The sequence below is a fragment of the Budorcas taxicolor genome, chromosome 4 (assembly GCF_023091745.1).
Source record: "Budorcas taxicolor isolate Tak-1 chromosome 4, Takin1.1, whole genome shotgun sequence".
NCBI classification, from domain to species: domain Eukaryota; kingdom Metazoa; phylum Chordata; class Mammalia; order Artiodactyla; family Bovidae; genus Budorcas; species Budorcas taxicolor.
In genome coordinates this window covers 7,446,153-7,463,418 of record NC_068913.1, presented here as the reverse complement: position 1 = coordinate 7,463,418, position 17,266 = coordinate 7,446,153, and the positions used below count along the sequence as shown (strand labels likewise).

Below are 17,266 nucleotides of genomic sequence, written 5' to 3'. Positions count from 1 at the left end.
GCCAGGCCAGAGAGCCCCAGTTGTGCCCACTGATGCCCGCTGTCCTCTATGTAGCTGTGCGTTTGCAAGCTGCTGGGGAGTCTTAGTAAAAATTAACCTCACATGCCTTTTTAGAAAACCCACTGTCACCCGACTGAGTAACTAACTAACTAGACACTAACTAACTAGAGCCCAGTGGTCCCTTGCTTACAGGTCGCTGCACTCCCCAGCAGCCTCCGAGAAACTAAAATGTGAATGAAATCAAACACTGGAAAGGATAGCAAGGGGAAATTAATTTCCATGGCACGAGAGTAAACATGCACGCAGTTTAACTGTGTTCATTCCAGCGTCACCCTAAAATGCTGTCACTGCCTCTCTGGGGCCTGAGGCAGGACTGGGCCAGCTTCCCCGGGAGCAAGGCCTGTGCACCCAGTCTTTCCTCCCAGCCCTGACCAGACGTAAGTCTGGGGAGGAGAGGGCTGGTCTTGTTAGCCACTTTCGCTCCCAGCTCAGAGCAGCCCCACAGCAGCACAGTGGTCCTGCCTAAGGAAGGAGGATCGACACGAGGGCTGCCATCTGTGGCCTTCTGATGTCCCCTGACCCTTGTTCTCCCACTGCCCTGGGGACGGTGGCTCAGGCACACAGCCTGAGCGTGGGACACAGGGCCCACATGATCTGAGGATACTTCTCTGCCTCACAGAGGAATATGGGCACGGGCAGCATCATTCCATCCAAACCTCAGATCTGCTGTCAGTGGGCTCAGTGCAGCTGCCCCCTGCCTGGCCAGACTGCTAGTTAGGACCCAGTTGGAGGGTGTCCTCTTCAGGACCGTAGTTCCAAGAGGACCGGGAGGCAGCAGGAGTGACAGCCCGGGACGGCCCCCACACGGCACTCACAGTTTAGATGACCTCGGACCTGGACTTGGGAAGACAAGCCTCCCACTTACCCTGTAGTCAGTGATAAGCCCTGCAAAGGAGAAAGAGAAAAAAGGAACCATCAGACACATTGGTCGATTACCTGCCTCATTCCTTTCCATCATCTCTTGAACCAGACCAAAGACCACTGAGGGCAGGGGCTGGGTGTTCTTTGAGGTGATTCCCCAAGGTATCAGATTCAAGGGGAGGTTCCAGAGAGCACAGCACAAGAGGAAATGCGGAATTAGCAGTGGATTCCCACTCATTTCACTTTCTGCAGTTACACAACCAGGGAAATCTGAGATTTCTTCTGTGCCCTGGAGTAAATTGGCATTCAGATTCTGTGAAGTCTTCATCATCTATTCATTCATGTGTGGGAGGTGAATTTGTGATATAGAAGTGATTTGAATGTGAAAAAATCAGACTTTTGATGGGAGTTTATCTCCGTGTTCTCATTTCTTAGTCCGGATTCTGGAGCTGAATAAATACCCAGTGAGTATCTTCCGAGTCGACTTCATTATCTGGGATTCAAATGGCTTCACAGGGGTTATGAACAAGGCCTTGCTTGCATTTAGCTCTCCTTTTGTGCCAAAAGCGGTAAAGTCAAAGCTGGTGTATAGGGGAGAACACTGGATGAGAAATCTTGCGGTCGGGAGTCTCCACGTGGGAATCTTGGGCATGGCATCAGGTGGGAATTAGAAAGCTGTGTGTTGGAACCCGATCCTCCAGTGTCGTCCTGGCTGTCCACCTGCCACAACCCTCCACCCACACTGGTAAAATGTGCGTGGTCCACTGGGCGCACAGGTCTGCCTTACATTAACAGGAAAATCTAAAATCGCAGCTTGTTAGGACTCCCCAACTGACACCTGGAGAGACCAGATGGATTAGGAGCATACCAGTTAGGATCATAGTACGGTTGTAGTAATGGAGGAATATGCAGGGCCATTTTGCAGGGTTCAACCTCCTCATTTCATCTGGTACCCCGAGCGGATGCCACAAGTCATGCAGCTTAAGTCAACTCCCAAATGATGCTTTTCTTCTCTTCATGCCCCTTGGAACAGACTCATTAACAAACACCAACAGCAGTCATTAGAGGTAACAGCACCCAAGTGTACTTGGCAGGTAATAAACACCCAGTAAGAAGGTGATGTTGTAAAGGAGGATGAATGAAACACCTCCAAGTTCAGGTCCCGGCCCCATCCTGATAGTCACTAGTCAGTTTACCCTGAATTACAATTCAGAAAACTAAAACAACTGTTCAGTCACACCAGCCACATTGCCAGTGCTCAAAAGCCACCTGTGGCTAGTGTCTGCCACACAGGACACCACAGAATTACAGGACACATCCGTCATTGCCGGAAATTCTGTTGGACTGTGTGATAGAAGCTTTAAAGAAGAGGAGTCAGATCAGAAGCTTCTATAGCTGAATGACATGGTTAGAGATGGAGTCTGTGTCTCAAAGAACCTGCTTCCCCAAGGACTGGCTGAAGACCTGGTCCAGTTAGGTGCTGCCCAGTACAAGTGTTTCCTGTTAACATAAAGAATGCTAAAGCCCTCTCCAGCAGCAAGTCCCAATGATGGTGTTACTTACACTGTGGACTAGTTACTATATCCCACTTGCCTCAGTTCAGTTCAGTCGCTTAGTCATGTCTGACTCTTTGTGACCCCATGGACTGCAGCACACCAGGCTTCCCTGTTCATCACTAACTCCTGGAGTTTACTCAAACTCATGTCCATCTAGTTGGTGATGCCATCCAACCATATCATCCTCTGTTGTCCCCTTCTCCTCCTGCCTTCAATCTTTCCCAGCATCAGGGTCTTTTCTAATGAGTCAGTTCTTCGCACCAGGTGGCCAAAGTATTGGAGTTTTAGCTTCAGCATCAGTCCTTCCAATGAATATCCAGGACTGATTTCCTTCAGGATGGACTGGTTGGATCTCCTTGCAGTCCAAGGGACTCTCAAGAGTCTTCTCCAACACCACAGTTCAAAAGCATCAATTATTTGGCACTCATCTTTCTTCACAGTCCAACTCACATCCATACACGACTACTGGAAAAACCATAGCCTTGACTAGATGGATTTTCGTTGGCAAAGGAATGTCTCTGTTTTTTAATATGCTGTCTAGGTTGGTCATAACTTTTCCTCCAAGGAGCAATGTCTTTTAATTTCATGGCTGCAGTCACCATTTGCAGTGATTTTGGAGCCTAAAAAAATATAGTCTGCCACTGTTTCCCCATCTATTTGCCATGAAGTGATGAGACTACATGCCATGATCTTTGTTTTCTGAATGTTGAGTTTTAAGCCAACTTTTTCACTCTCCTCTTTCACTTTCATCAAGAGGCTCTTTAATTCTTCTTCACTTTCTGCCATAAGGGTGGTGTCATCTGCATATATGAGGTTATTGATATTTCTCCCGGCAATCTTGATTCCAGCTTGTGCTTCATCCAGCCCAGCGTTTCTCATGATGTACTCTTCATAGAAGTTAAATAAGCATGGTGACAATATACAGCCTTGACTTACTCCTTTCCTGATTAGGAACCAGTCTGTTGTTCCATGTCCAGTTCTGATTGTGGCTTCTTGATCTGCTTAAAGATTTCTCAAGAGGCAGGTCTGGTGGTCTGGTATTCCCATCTCTTTCAGAATTTTCCACAGTTTACTGTGATCCACACAGTCAAAGGCTTTGGCATAGTCAATAAAGCAGAAGTAGATGTTTTTCTGGAACTCCCTTGCTTTTTGGATGATCCAATGGATGTTGGCAATTTGATCTCTGGTTCCTCTGCCTTTTCTAAATCTAGCTTGAACATCTAGAAGTTCACAGTTCACGTACTGTCGAAGCCTGGCTTGGAGAATTTGGGGCATTACTTTGCTATCGTATGATGAGTGCAATTGTGCAGTAGTTTGAACATTCTTTGGCATTGCCTTTCCTATGTCTTTAAACTACGTAAGATGTAAGTGGGGTGAGCAGCTCTAAATCTGCATATAGTAAAAACAATAAAACCAAACAATGCATATAAGACGACTGGTGAGAAACAGCCACGTATTAACAGGATCAACATCTGGGTGGAGGGCTAAGTTCAGGGTTATGTTTCCGGCCCACCTCTTTTCTGTTGTCCAGATGTACAGTTTTTATAATGAAAGAATTCATTTGAAAAGTCTATATACCAGGTATGACTACTATTTTCCTATTATCTGTTTTGTGACAGAAATTTCTGTCCTCAAAATAAAAAATCCCATGTTTTTTGGTCGCTCTCTGGCACAAGTCCAATGAAACAGCGTCTATAAAAGTGAAAAGCAAACATGGGGACACGTGGGAGCCTCAGTCCCTCCTAGCGCTGTTGCCAGGGCACTGGCCGGTCGAGGAGCAGCAGGGCGAGTCCCCCACTCCAGGGATCATCGTTTCTAGTGGCAGACAAGGGGCCAGTGAGGAGATGGGGGAGATGGCTGAGCGGAGGGGCCTAGCTCACAGGGAGAGGTCTGGGAGGACCCCCTGCCCAGCGAGACATTTGCCCCAGACCCAAGTGGTGAGGGGAGGAGTCCCCCAAACCCGCAGGAGGGACGTGGCCACAGCCTCGGGGGCTGCAGTGTGAGGGGTGTAGAGCAGGGCCACGTGCGCAGACCTGAGCAGTCTTGTTTTTGACAGTTAAGCAATGAAAAGGTTTCTTGTTTGAGTAGAAAGGCTCTTAAAGAAACGCTCTAAACATATTTCACTTAAAATTACAAGAAAATTAGCAGGAGAGTGATATACTATATCAGATAAAATACACCGTTACATCCACTAGACATAGAAGTTTAAAGCTGGTTTTGGGTGGTTTAGCTGCTAAACACAAAATAGGTCATTGCTTTCGTTGATTCATAGTTTTTTAGGGGAAAAAACACAAATAACTAAGATTGTTCATCTCTAACAGCCATAGCTGTTTTGTCAGTCAGAAACTGCCTTTCCTTAAACATGGAATAAAATTACTTTAAAGAAATTCCTGGAGTAATAAACTTTGCTCAGTTGCCTTTGGCTTAAACTCTTTCTGTGGCTTGCAGGATTTTAGTTTCCTGACCAGGGATGGAACCCAGGGCTCTGGCAGTGAAAGCACTGGGTCCTAACCACTGGACCACCAGGGGATTTCTGAGAATTCCTTCATTGCTGAAGAGCAGCATTTTGCAAGATGTCATGATTACTGAGGTTTTCATTATTGAAACATGAAATGTACTTTTAAATAGAAGAGCTTTGACAGTTGGTTCATAATTCCTCATGGCTTCATGCCAATGCCATTACAAAAAACTAGAGTTTATTTTTTAGAGCAGTTTTAAGTTCTGAGCAAACCTGATCAGAGGGTGAGTGTTTGCATCTGATGTGCTCCATGAAATGGTGGGGTAAGTTAGGAAGGTGAATGCAGGTCTGATCTTCCCATGGAGACAGCACAGGTTGGGGTCTGGGCAGGAGGGAACGGGCTGTGCCCTGACTTCCATCCCTACTGCTCAGTGCTCCTGCCACCATTACCGAAACTGCCTCAGTTTCCAACCCGTCCATTCCTCCTCTCTAGGTGGAGGCTGGGGTCGAGCGATCCCTGATGTCCCTCCCATCACCCACGTCCTCTGTCATCTGAGGAAATTTGAGGAGAAGCTGGCACGAGTTCCCAGACTCGGCCTGTCCTTCCTTCCCTGGGGCTCACAGCCGGGGACTCTGTGGGTTTGAGGAATGAGAGAGCCCCCTCCCACCTGGAGGCTGAGTCTTGTGGGGACAGACAGGCAAGTATTAATAAATGAGCTCCCCAGAATGTGTATTACCCTGAGCAGGCACAGCGGACAGGGTGTCTGTGCAGGTTGCCTCATGCATTTTATCTTGTCTGGGTCTCAAGTGATCATGATTTTGTTTAACTGAGAGACTTAATTTTTAGAGAGCACATTCATGTGTCGATGCCGCCCCAGCCTTGCCTGCATCCTCTTCCCTGGCCCTTGGCCCACCGTCTTCCTTTCCTTTCCTGCCCTGGTGCTATCAGCTGGTGTTGCTCAGTCACTACGTTGTTCCTGACTCTTTGCGACTTCATAGATGGCAGCACGCCAGGCTTCCCAGTCCTTCGCCGTCTCCCAGAGTTTGCTCAAACCCGTGTCCAGTCTTCCCGGCTCTGCCCCGGCCCCCCAGGACTGTGGCTGTGATGCTTGACCTTGGCTTCCGGACACTGTGGACGCGGCCATGATGGGAACAGATTGGAGGAAGCTGGGCCCAGCTCACCTGAGTCCTGGTGGCTGTGCCTCAGGTAGACCGGGTCCAGCCTGAAGGCTCCGGTCAGGTCTGTCCTCTTTTTCACCCTGGTTCAAGACAATAAACAAGAGGATTTAATGAGGGGGCATCTCAGGGTCCTCTCCTCCTGTGCCTTCTCCTGCCCAGCTCAGCTGGGGCTTACTGCTCCCTGACACCCTTCCTAACAGCCCCATCCAGCATGTGCATGCCCCTTCCCTAGCCTGCAACACAACGTGAACCTCCAGAGCCCTGGGCCCCTGCAGTGGAGGAGACCTTGTCCCTGGTTCCGGCACCCAGCTCCTGAAACCCTCGGGACAACGGCTGGATGGGATGAAGCCTGGGCAATTGCATGGCTTCAGGGTCTAGGCTGGCTGCCAGGAAACTAAGTCTTGATTGGAGGGGCAGAAGTTTGAATCCTACCCCCTGATCTCCGAGAAAGGACTTGAGATAGATCATCACCAACGGCCAGCGATTTCATCAGTCATACCTGTATGGGGAAGCCTCTTTAAACCCCTACACGATGGGGTGCAAAGAGCTTTGGGGCAACTGAACCACATGGGCAGGCTGGGAGGGACCTATGTCAGGCAGGTACGGGGGCTCTGTGCCCCCCAATCCCACCCCTGCCTTGTCCCACCCTTCCACAAGCCGTTCATTAGGGTCCTTATAATATACCATTAAATATAAATGAGTTGTTTTAGCCAACTGTCAGACCTGAAGGAGCAGGGAAAGGAGTTGTAGGAACCCCCAACTTTACAGCCAAGGTGGATGCAAGCATGGGCCGTTGGGACCTGGGACATGTGACTGTTTTGCCAGGTCTGTGCTTACTCCGGTATCAGAGTTGCACTGGGTTCAGGGACATCCCTCTGGGGTCTGGAGAGCAGGGGAACCGGGGTCTGGAAGAGGAACCCAACAGGTTGGAGACCGTCCTTCTCTGTCCTTCCAGGCCTGGCACAGCCCCGGCCCTTGATGGGCATCAGGCAGGTGTGGGATGAACAGGGACTGTCAGTCAGGAGGTGCTGCCTGAGCCATCCCAGACCTGCCCTTCATGCCTCTGGGCACCTCAAAGAAATGTGTGCAAATGCAATCCTGGAGGCAAACTAGAGAAAGAGCCAAGTCTGAGGGCACTGAGGCTGGAAGTAAATGAGAGTCCCTGGAAGGTGAAACCCACGGGCATGAAGTAGGACGCCAGGATGCAGCTCACAGAGGAGGATCAGGGAGCAAGGGGCTCGAGCTGATTTGAAGTGACTGCTTCAAAGGCTTAGAAGACAGGGAATTCCAATAGTGTGAGTTTGTGTGCCATGTTGCATCCTGCAATGTCCTGAGACCAAAGACTTTGTCCCTTCCCAGAAGCAGCAGAGGAGGCTAGGAAAGGCAGGGAAGGAAACTGGAGACATGAAATTGACAACCAGGGTATGGGATCTGAGATTATGGAGATGAGAATGTCTTCCACCCAGATGGAATCATGTTTACTATTTCAGCTGTACCTTTTTATCATCATTCACTATCCTCCTCCCTCAATTTTTGTGAAGTTGAAAATGGTTGCAATTTATTTTTTTTCCAAGAGACCATGTTTTTAAAAAGTGTCTTTTGCAGAGTGAAAAAAAAAGAAACCCAAAACAAAAAACTAAGTAAACAGTCACAAGCTGTTTGGGGCTGACCTGGGGGAGAACCCTAAGCAGGGGCTATGTGTGAATAGTGTGTACACAGGCCAGGCTGCCTCCCTGGCCTTGGGGGACCATTTCCTCTGGCCTGTCTATGCTGGGGAAGGTCATGCCAAGCCATAGAGAGACAGGAGAGAAAGGGGGTAGAAACAGAATTGCTCTCAGCAGACCTCTGCCCTTTGCATGTAAAGTCACACTGCCCTCTCCACTGACACTGGCAATGATTTTGTAGCTGCTTTTTTTAAATTAAAAATACTATATGCCATGTTAAAGTGATGCAGAAAGGTATAAATAATAATATATCCACCTCATCACGTGTGAAACAAAAGTTGCCCACAAGTTAGATCTCCCCTACATGTCCCTCCCCTCACTGCCCGCCGCTCAGGAGGCCATGAGGCAGCATGGGCGTTTATCAAGCCATTGGGCTCTGCAGAATTTTCTGTGCAAATCACTAAGTAATCTAAGGTATTGTTTCACACATTTCTAAGTAAAACACAATGCAAACGTAAGTTGTTTCAAGGAAAACGGCACCTTTCTCTGTGTAATTTTTAGAATTTGCTTTTTCTCTTAAAACTACACCTGTGAGCTTCTGACCTGGTCATCCACAAGGTCCTTGCTCAGTTATCCACTTTCCCCAGCTCCCCGCAGGGCTCTGTAGCAGTAGATCCCAATCTGCCCCTTCTCTTACTGTGCTCCCCGTGTTCTTAGACGGACGGCACTGTGTGGATGCTCCTGGTGTGTCAGGGACAAGCTGGGGACACCGGCCTAGTCGTGGGCCAGCAGGAAAGGTGTGGTCCTACAGCCTCACTGGGCAATGACAAGTGCTCCTAAAGGCCCGCCGCCCACAAGCCCCTGATGATCCGCATCCCTGCTGGCATCTAGCCAGGGAGACTATTTTCCACCATTGGCAGTGCTTCCTATGCCTGAACGTGCATTCTGTAATCACTAATAAAGTTGAGTAACTTTGCCTCTATGAAGAGGCCACTCCCATTTCCTGTTTGGTGAGGACACGTTTGTTCATTTACTGATTAGGCTGTGTGCCTCTGTGTGGTAGACAGGATCGTAAAAATGCGGTAAATATTAGGAATGCTGATCCAAAGGCTTGTTTGTGGACCCCCTCTGGCCTCTGCCTGGCTGTGTCCCTCCAGCGAGCGTGGCTCAGTCACTGTAGGATGGGGAGTGGTCCTCACAAGTCCTTCTCTTGGTCTCCTGAGCCACTACCAATATTAGGCTCCACTTTCTCAAGCCCTGCAGAAACAGCCAGCCAGAATACTTACTAGAATCGCACTGAGACCTGACATTGAGTCCACATCTCCATTTAGTTAGGTCTCCTGGAATGACTTCCAAAAAACTGTGTCCTTTTCTTCATGAAAATCTACACAGATTGTAACCTATTTATTCACAGTAACTTTTCTTGCTATTATAAAAATGTTTTCTAAAAATTTTGACAGCAAACAGTAAAACTCTGCAAGGCAATTATCTTTCAATAAAAAATAATTTTAAAAAAGACATAGAAAAAAAATTCACACATGCTGTTTATCATACATGTAAATAAATGCAACCTTAAAAGTGTTGTGTATCTAGAAACCTTGCTGTGTTCTCCCATTAATACCTTCTTAGAAGATTCTGTTTTCACTAGCAGATACTCACCCCATCTGGCTTGCACTCTAATCCTTACACTGTTGCTTCTCCATTGGGTCCAATTGTGCAGGTTGGGAGAGCACGGTGCAGCCAAGGGTGGGCATTGTGGCAACTGTGATTTTCTTTCTTAAAAGGCACTTCTAATATTTTGCCACCAAGAATATGTTGGCTGTAGTTTTTTTTGGTATATTTTCTTTTTTTATCAGATTAAGAAAGTTCTCTTCAGTTCCTCTTTTACTAAGAGCTTTTGTTCTGTGTATTTTAGAATTTTTATCTATTGTTTTTTCCATATTTAATGTGACGATAACCATTTTTCTCATTTACTGTTAAACATGATCAATGACATTTTAAAATCTGATATTTTTAAACCACCCTGGGGTATCTGGAATGAATACATTTTGGTCATAATATACCAGCTTTTGTTTTTCTTTAAACATCATTGAACTTTGTTTGCTAAAATTTGACTTAGAATTTCCACATGTAATTTTATGAGCTTGTCCTACAGCTTTTCTTTCTCAGCTTCTTATGTTTTTTTCAGAGATTTTTTTGATGTGGACCATTTTAAAGTCTTTATTTAAGTTGTTACAATATTGCCTCTGTTTTATATTTTGGTTTTTTGGTATGCAGATCCTAGCTCCCCAACCAGGAATCAAATCTGCACCCCCCACATTGGAAGGCAAAGTCTTCTAGTATGATTGATAAAGGCTTGAGAAAGAGCATCAGGAAAAGAAGAGATGGAGAGACTGAAAAACATGAACTAAATGAAATGAGATTACTGAATGTGAAACAGAAAAAGTGAAACAAACTAGATAAAAGATCATCAAATAGTCCAGTTGTTTTAAAACATGGCTGGTCATTAGAAATATATCTGGAGTTTTGGAGAAAATTTTAAAATCCAGATGCATAGCAGAATTATCTTGGAATTTTTTGAAAAGTACAAATGCACAGGTATTGCTTTTTTTTTTTTTTCTTGGAAGGCTGTCTTAGCCACTGAACCACCAGGGAAATCCTTTTATCTGGTTTTGGAATCAAATTGACACTAACTTCATGACAAGGCTATGAATTACGTTTGTAATTAGGCCTGTAGATGCCTTGGCGGTTTGGTAGGACTTGCCGTGAGGAGAATCTGAATGCTTCTGTTGCGTAAACTGTCCCTATGGACACATGTTCCTCTGGGCTGCGAGGTGCTCGGACTCCTGGCTCTGAGGGCGTGTTCTGCAGTTACTGCATGCGCACACCCTGGGCACTTCTGGCCTGCTGTCACTCACGGGCTCCCTGCCGCCTGAGGCCCTGCTGTGTCTGTGGAGTGTCCCTTCTGTGCTTCCAGCCCAGCTGACTGCGCCCTCTTCTCTACCCTGGCCCCTCTTGCTAGAGATCGTCTGTTTTATGAGGCAGGGCGAGGGCCACCCTGAGGCTCTGTCGACCTCGGCTCCTGTTGCCTCACTTCCTGTTTCGTGGGCGTCTCTTCAGTGCTTCCCTCCTTCCGGTCTGGGAGTGTTTACTTTGCTGCTGTTTTCTGCTTTCTTTGGGCTCTCAGTTCAGTACTTCTTGGCTCTGGTCTGGTCTGTCTAAGTCTGTTCTCCACGCCCTGCTTTACTGGGGGACCAGGATTTTCTGTCACACCTTCTTATTCATTCAGGTCTTGGGATTTCCAACAACCTGTTTCCCTTTGTCCACTGGCCCGTGGCTCCAATGGTCTGTGGTCGTCTGCTCTTCAAACTGTAGGTACCAGCCTTGCTTTTCCTTGTGAAGTGTCATGATACTATAATGAGGAAGATTTTATTTAAACCAACAAATGGGCATGTACATGCATGTGTGCAGACACACACACTCACACACACACATGAACAGAAACACCCTTTATAGGTACGAAAGTCGCCCCACCTCGGATGGGCCTGACGGTGAGGAAAACCTGTCCCTGTCACCAGACACATTCCTGAGGGAGGATCCTGAGGAGCAGGGGCAGGGGCTCCTGTTTTGTGCAAAAAGTATGGCTTCTTACATTTTCTTAAAAAATCTACACCGCCTTATGTGTAGGGCTCCCTGAATGAGGGCTCATGTTAGCTCTTCATGCCAATAATGCCATCAGTTATCCAAGATACCAAAAGCACCAAGGCCACAATGCAAAGACACTGAGGAGATTCACAGAAAACTGTGCTGCCCTGCACAGCATCTAGAATCACATCTTACCATAACCAGAGTGATTAAAAATCTTCCCAAGTAACTGAACTTTTAAAAAGTCCACTGTGACAGGAGTATACAAAAGCTATAAAACTAAAAAAATTGATTTTATTTGGAAAAAAAATCAAGCTTTTTTTTAAAGGCAGAGTAAAACATGCCCTTGGTGAAATTTGAGACTTTCTTTGGAAAAAATCTGCCTTTAGGACACAGTAAGATCAGAGCACACTGGTTCATATTTACATAGAAAACATTCGAAATACCCAAATGAACAATAAAAAGCTTACGAACAGAATAATGAAATCGTTATAAAATGTATTTCCTATGCTTGTAATGAGGGCAAGTTTAGAAACTTCAATTATCTTGTCCATTTCAATATTTAGAGGTTATAGCCAACAAGTTTGTTTTAAATTATGGATTAACCATTGGTAAAATTTCACTAAACCAAAAAGAGATGCTTCCGATTTTAAGGAATACAAAAAAGCCAGAGCAATTAAAAAAAAAAATCCATTTTTATCTTATGTGTTGTGTTAGCAAAATCTTTAAACATATCTACAAAAGAAAAATGCAAGGGCTTCCCTGGTGGCTCAGCAGTGAAGAATCCTTCTGCCAATGCAGAAGACTTCGGTTCAATTCCTGGGTCAGGAAGATCCCCTGGAGGAGGATATGGCAACCTACTCCAGTATTCTTGCCTGGAGAATCCCATGGACAGAGGAGGCTGTCGGGCTACAGTCCATGGGGTCACAAAGAATCAGACATGACTCAGCAGCTAAACAAAAATATAAAAAAATGTACGACATAAGGCTGTGTGTTTGCTTGTCTTCATCTCTGAGGTGTTGAAGGATACCTGGCCTTTCCCGAAATCCAGTTCTCACAAGCATCCTTATTGTCTGTGTCCTATTGTGTTAGGATAGCTCGTTTTTACTGCAATACCTCTTAAAATAGCAAAATTGCTTAACGTGATTCCCTGGATATACAGCACAGGGCAAAAAAGCCTCTGAATAGATTCAGCCCTGCTCCCTGTCACCAGGCTGCAAGACGCACTCACACCCTCTGAAAACACTCAGGGGTCCCCAATTTGGGACCTGCTCAGTGGATTTGCTGCTCAGGTGGGTGAAGGGGCCGGAGAAGGCGTATTCTTGCCTGGAAAATCCCATGGACGGAGGAGCCTGGTAGGCTGCAGTCCATGGGGTCGCTAAGAGTCAGGCACGACTGAGTGACTTCACTTTCACTTTTCACTTTCATGCATTGGAGAAGGCAATGGCAACCCACTCCAGTGTTCTTGCCTGGAGAATCCCAGGGATGGGGGAGCCTGGTGGGCTGCCGTCTATGGGGTTGCACAGAGTCGGACAAGACTGAAGTGACTTAGCAGCAGCAGGGTGAAGGGGCAGCTGCCTTGAAACAGGAGAGAGATGCTGTGGTCCATCCATTCTCCTTTACCTCTAGGCTGTACGTGCCAGGGCTAAAGTCCAGAACTGTTTTCAGTATACAGAGGGAAAGTGGAATCAGAGTCAGCTTGAACAAAAGTGGGCATAGAATCTAGGCTCTATTTTGCCTCATTCACCCCAAAAAAGCTCTTTTCTATACCCAATTGGAATAATTCCAATGTATTCACTATGTATGCTTGTGTGTGTGTTTGTGAAATGTGTATTGTTTTGCGTGCCTGTAATCAGTTGATCCTGGGAGATACATAATTCTGTTTCTGACTGTTTTTACTCAGTTATAGTTTTTAAAACTTTACCCCTATTGTATCAAACCTGTGGCTCTAGCATGGATGGTTGTCTGCCGTTAGTGATCCCATGCATGTCTCAGAACCCCAGTACCCTCAACTAAGAAACCAGGATAATTCCTGTACCAATAAGGCTGCAATAGGATTAGATGAGGTGACATATGAAGAAGAAAAGGGCACCTAATAGCAGATAATACCTTGAATGTAAAATTTGTATTCAAGCATCTTTATTGCCATATAGATACTTTATGGGCACCCCTGGATGAGGGTTTAGGTATGCCCCCCCCTCTGCTGCCACTGAGGGCAGGGGAGTTCTTTCCAGACAGCCCAAGAACTTAGGTTTATATGTCACTTCTTGATAGAATCCAGTGCTGTAATTTAAGTTGACACATTATTTCTTCAAGCTAGAAGTTTCTGGAAAGTATCACTCATATATGCATGCTCTGGAAGCCTGGTGGAGTACAGGGCCAGGCTATGTGGGGGGCCACTGGATTGTGCCAGGTGGGAAGGATACCCTAGCAACCAAGACCCACAGAAATTACTCTTTAAAGGCTCTCAGTAATTAATGAAACTTAGAAAAGTTGCAAGCATACGGAAAAACACCAACTTTAAAATGTAAACAGCTTATTTCAAACAAGTTCAAAATCCATGTAGACCACAGAAAACCATCTGCAGTACCTGTGACCTATTCTGAGTTCTCTGCTGTGCACATACGTGTCTCAGGGCCTTTGCACTGGCTACCTCTTGCCCTGGCCCTCAGGATGCTCATTGCCTGGACCCTCCTCATGAGCCCTCTTTCAGATACCACATCACCAAACATAGATAGGCATGGAGAACAGCCCATATGAAAACCCAGGGAGAAGACAGCTCTCTATACACCAAGGAGAGAGGGGGAGCCAGCCCTTCTCACACCTTGACCTTGGACTTCCAGCCTCCAAAATTAGGTTTCTATTGTTTAAACTGCCCAATATATGGTTCTTTGTTATGGCAGCCCTAGAAAGGTAATGTAAGCACAGGGCCAAAAATAGTAGATGTTAGCAATTAACTATGTTAAAACAAAAATCCTTCCAGATCAAATTCCATCAATAAATGTTCATATTATCATTATGATATCGTGGGATGAACTCCTGGGTTTAGGAGAGACCCAATTCTCCTGGATGGATGAAATCACCTCAAAACCCTTGACAATCATTCTGTTCAGGACCGCACTGACTCAGGAGAGAGGAGGCTTATCCTCTACTATAATTTAAATCTTTACTCATTTGTTTATTTAGCCTTTCAAACTAGCTGGTAGGAAGCTCCTGCAACTTCACCCAGCATCCATGGCAGCCTCAACCATCACACCAGGCTCTGAGAAAAGCCCCTGATGAAGCATGTCTTCTCTTATCCTTTACTCACTCCCTGGCTTTCTGGACACAGGGGTGCAATGCTGCTTTCATCATATTCATCCTTATCATCTGGGTCATACATGAGTGATCCCTGACAGCTGTAGTTTCCACATCTGGAAGACGGGGCAGCAAAGTCAGTGTCCCCCTTGCAGGGCCATTGGCAGGGCCACTGACTTCGGCTAATTAGTGTGTTGATGGAGCTGCATCTACTGGGACTCATTGAACATTCATTTCTGACATTATTTTACCCAGGAAATGAGTAAAATACCACGGCTTACCAGGAGACCATCAGGAGTCATCTCATTCCTTCGCCCACCAGCCATCAGCTGGTCTGTCCAGGCTGATTTTGTGGCTTTTCTCGGTGAAATGTCTCACTGGCCACTGAGGACCCCTTAGCTGCTAGTTCATCTGCTTGGAGGCCAGCTCTCCTCCCAGAACAGAGGCCTCTGGGATACACATGGGGACTCACATTGACTCCATGCCAGTTGAGTACTCTGGAGCCACATTCCATCCACCAACTCCTTCAGATAGCATCTGTGTCTGTGTGTTAGTCACTCAATAGCATCTGACCCCATGGACTGTAACCCACCAGGCTCCTCTGTCCATGGAATTCTCCAGGCAAGACTACTGGAGTCAGCCATTTTTACTTAGGGGTGTTATTACTGGTTTGATTGCTCTCTCCCCTTTTGACACTCCCTCTTCTCCCCCAGGTCACCTCTATCTCCTCCCTCCCTCTTCTCTTCTCTACTTAACTCTGTGAAACTCTCTGGGTGTTCCAGGCTGTGGAGAACACTTAGGGAATTGATTACTGGCTAGATTGCTCTCTCCCCCTTTGATATCCCCCCTTCTCCTCCTAGTCACCTCTATCTCCCTCCTCCCTCTTCTCTTCTCCATGTAACACTGTGAACCTCTCTGGGTGTCCCTCACTGTGGAGAATCTTTTCACCATTAACCTAGAAGTTTTATCATCAGTGCCGTATGGACGGAGAAGTCAAGAGGCTATCATAAGAATAAGACTGAGAGCCAGAGGCAGGAGGCTTCAAAACTTGAGAACACCGGAAAACTCCTGACTCCAGGGAACATTAATTGACAAGAGCTCATCAAAAGCCTCCATACCTACACTGAAACCAAGCTCTACCCAAGACCCAGCAAGTTTCAGAGCAAGACATACCAAGCTAATTCTCCAACAATGCAGGAACATAATGCTGAGCATTAAAATACAGGCAGCCAAAAATCATGCCAAACCCACAGATACCTCAAAACTCACTACTGGACATGTCATTGCACTCCAGAGAGAAGAGATCCAGCTCTACCCACCAGAACACAGACACAAGCATCCCTAATCAGGAAACCTTGACAAGCCACTAGTCCAACCCCACCCACAGGGAGGAACCTCCACAATAAAGAGGAACCACAAACTTCCAGCATACAGAAAGGCCACCCCAAACACAGCAATCTAAACAAATGAAAAGGAAGAGAAATTTTCAGCCAAAGGAACATGATAAACACCCAACAAATAAAACAAAAGAGGAGATAGGGAGTCGACCTGACAAAGAATTAAGAATAATGATAGTAAAGATGATCCAAAACCTTGAAAACAAAATGGAGTTACAGATAAACAGACTAGAGACAAGGATTGAGAAGATGCAAGAAATGTTTAACAAGGACTAGAAGAAATAAAAAAGAGTCAGTCAATAATGAATAATGCAATAACTGAGATCAAAAGCACGCTGGAGGGAACCAACAGTAGAATAACTGAGGCAGAAGATAGGATAAGTGACATGGAAGATAGAATGGTGGAAATAAATGAAGCAGAGAGGGAAAAAAGAGTTAAAAGAAAAAGACAACCTCAGAGACTTCTGGGACAATGTTAAATGCCCAACATTCAAATGATGGGAGTCCCAGAAGAAGAAGACAAAAAGAAAGGCCATGAGAAAATACTTGAGGAGATAATAGTTGAAGACTTCCCTAAAATGGAGAAAGAAATACACACTCAAGTCCAAGAAACCCAGAGGGTCCCAAACAGGAATAACCCAAGACAAAAAACCCCAAGACACATATTAATCAAATTAATGAAGATCAAACACAAAGATCAAATATTAAAAGCAGCAAGGGAAAAGCAACAAATAACACACAAGGGGATTTCCATAAGGATAACAGCTGATCTTTCCATAGAAACTCCTCAGGCCAGAAGGGAATGGCAGGAGATACTTAAAGTGATGAATGAGAAAAACCTACAACCAAGATTACTGTACCCAGCAAGGATCTCATTCAAACATGAAGGAGTAATCAAAAGCTTTCAGTTCAGTTCAGTTCAGTCACTCAATCGTGTCCAACTCTTTGCAACCCCATGAATTGCAGCATGCCAGATCTCCCTGTCCATTACCAACTCCTGGAGTTCACTCAAACTCATGTGCATAGAGTCAGTGATGCCATCCAGCCATCTCATCCTCTGTTGTCCCCTTCTTCTCCTGCCCACAATCCCTCCCAGAATTAGAGTCTTTTCCAATGAGTCAACTCTTTGCATGAGGTGCCCAAAGTACT

General features: G+C 46.0%; 1 protein-coding gene across 3 annotated transcripts in view; it reads right to left on the bottom strand.

The window, feature by feature from the left end:
• Positions 1 to 17,266, bottom strand: part of DDC (dopa decarboxylase) — a 98,844-nt gene that overhangs the window by 13,438 nt on the left and 68,140 nt on the right. For all 3 annotated transcript variants that reach the window (XM_052638679.1, XM_052638681.1, XM_052638680.1), the window contains exons 10-11: positions 6,118 to 6,194; positions 926 to 945 (exon numbers count right to left, since the gene is read on the bottom strand). In XM_052638679.1, the coding sequence (XP_052494639.1) occupies positions 926 to 945; positions 6,118 to 6,194 (97 nt within the window). The remainder of the gene's footprint in view (positions 1 to 925; positions 946 to 6,117; positions 6,195 to 17,266) is intronic.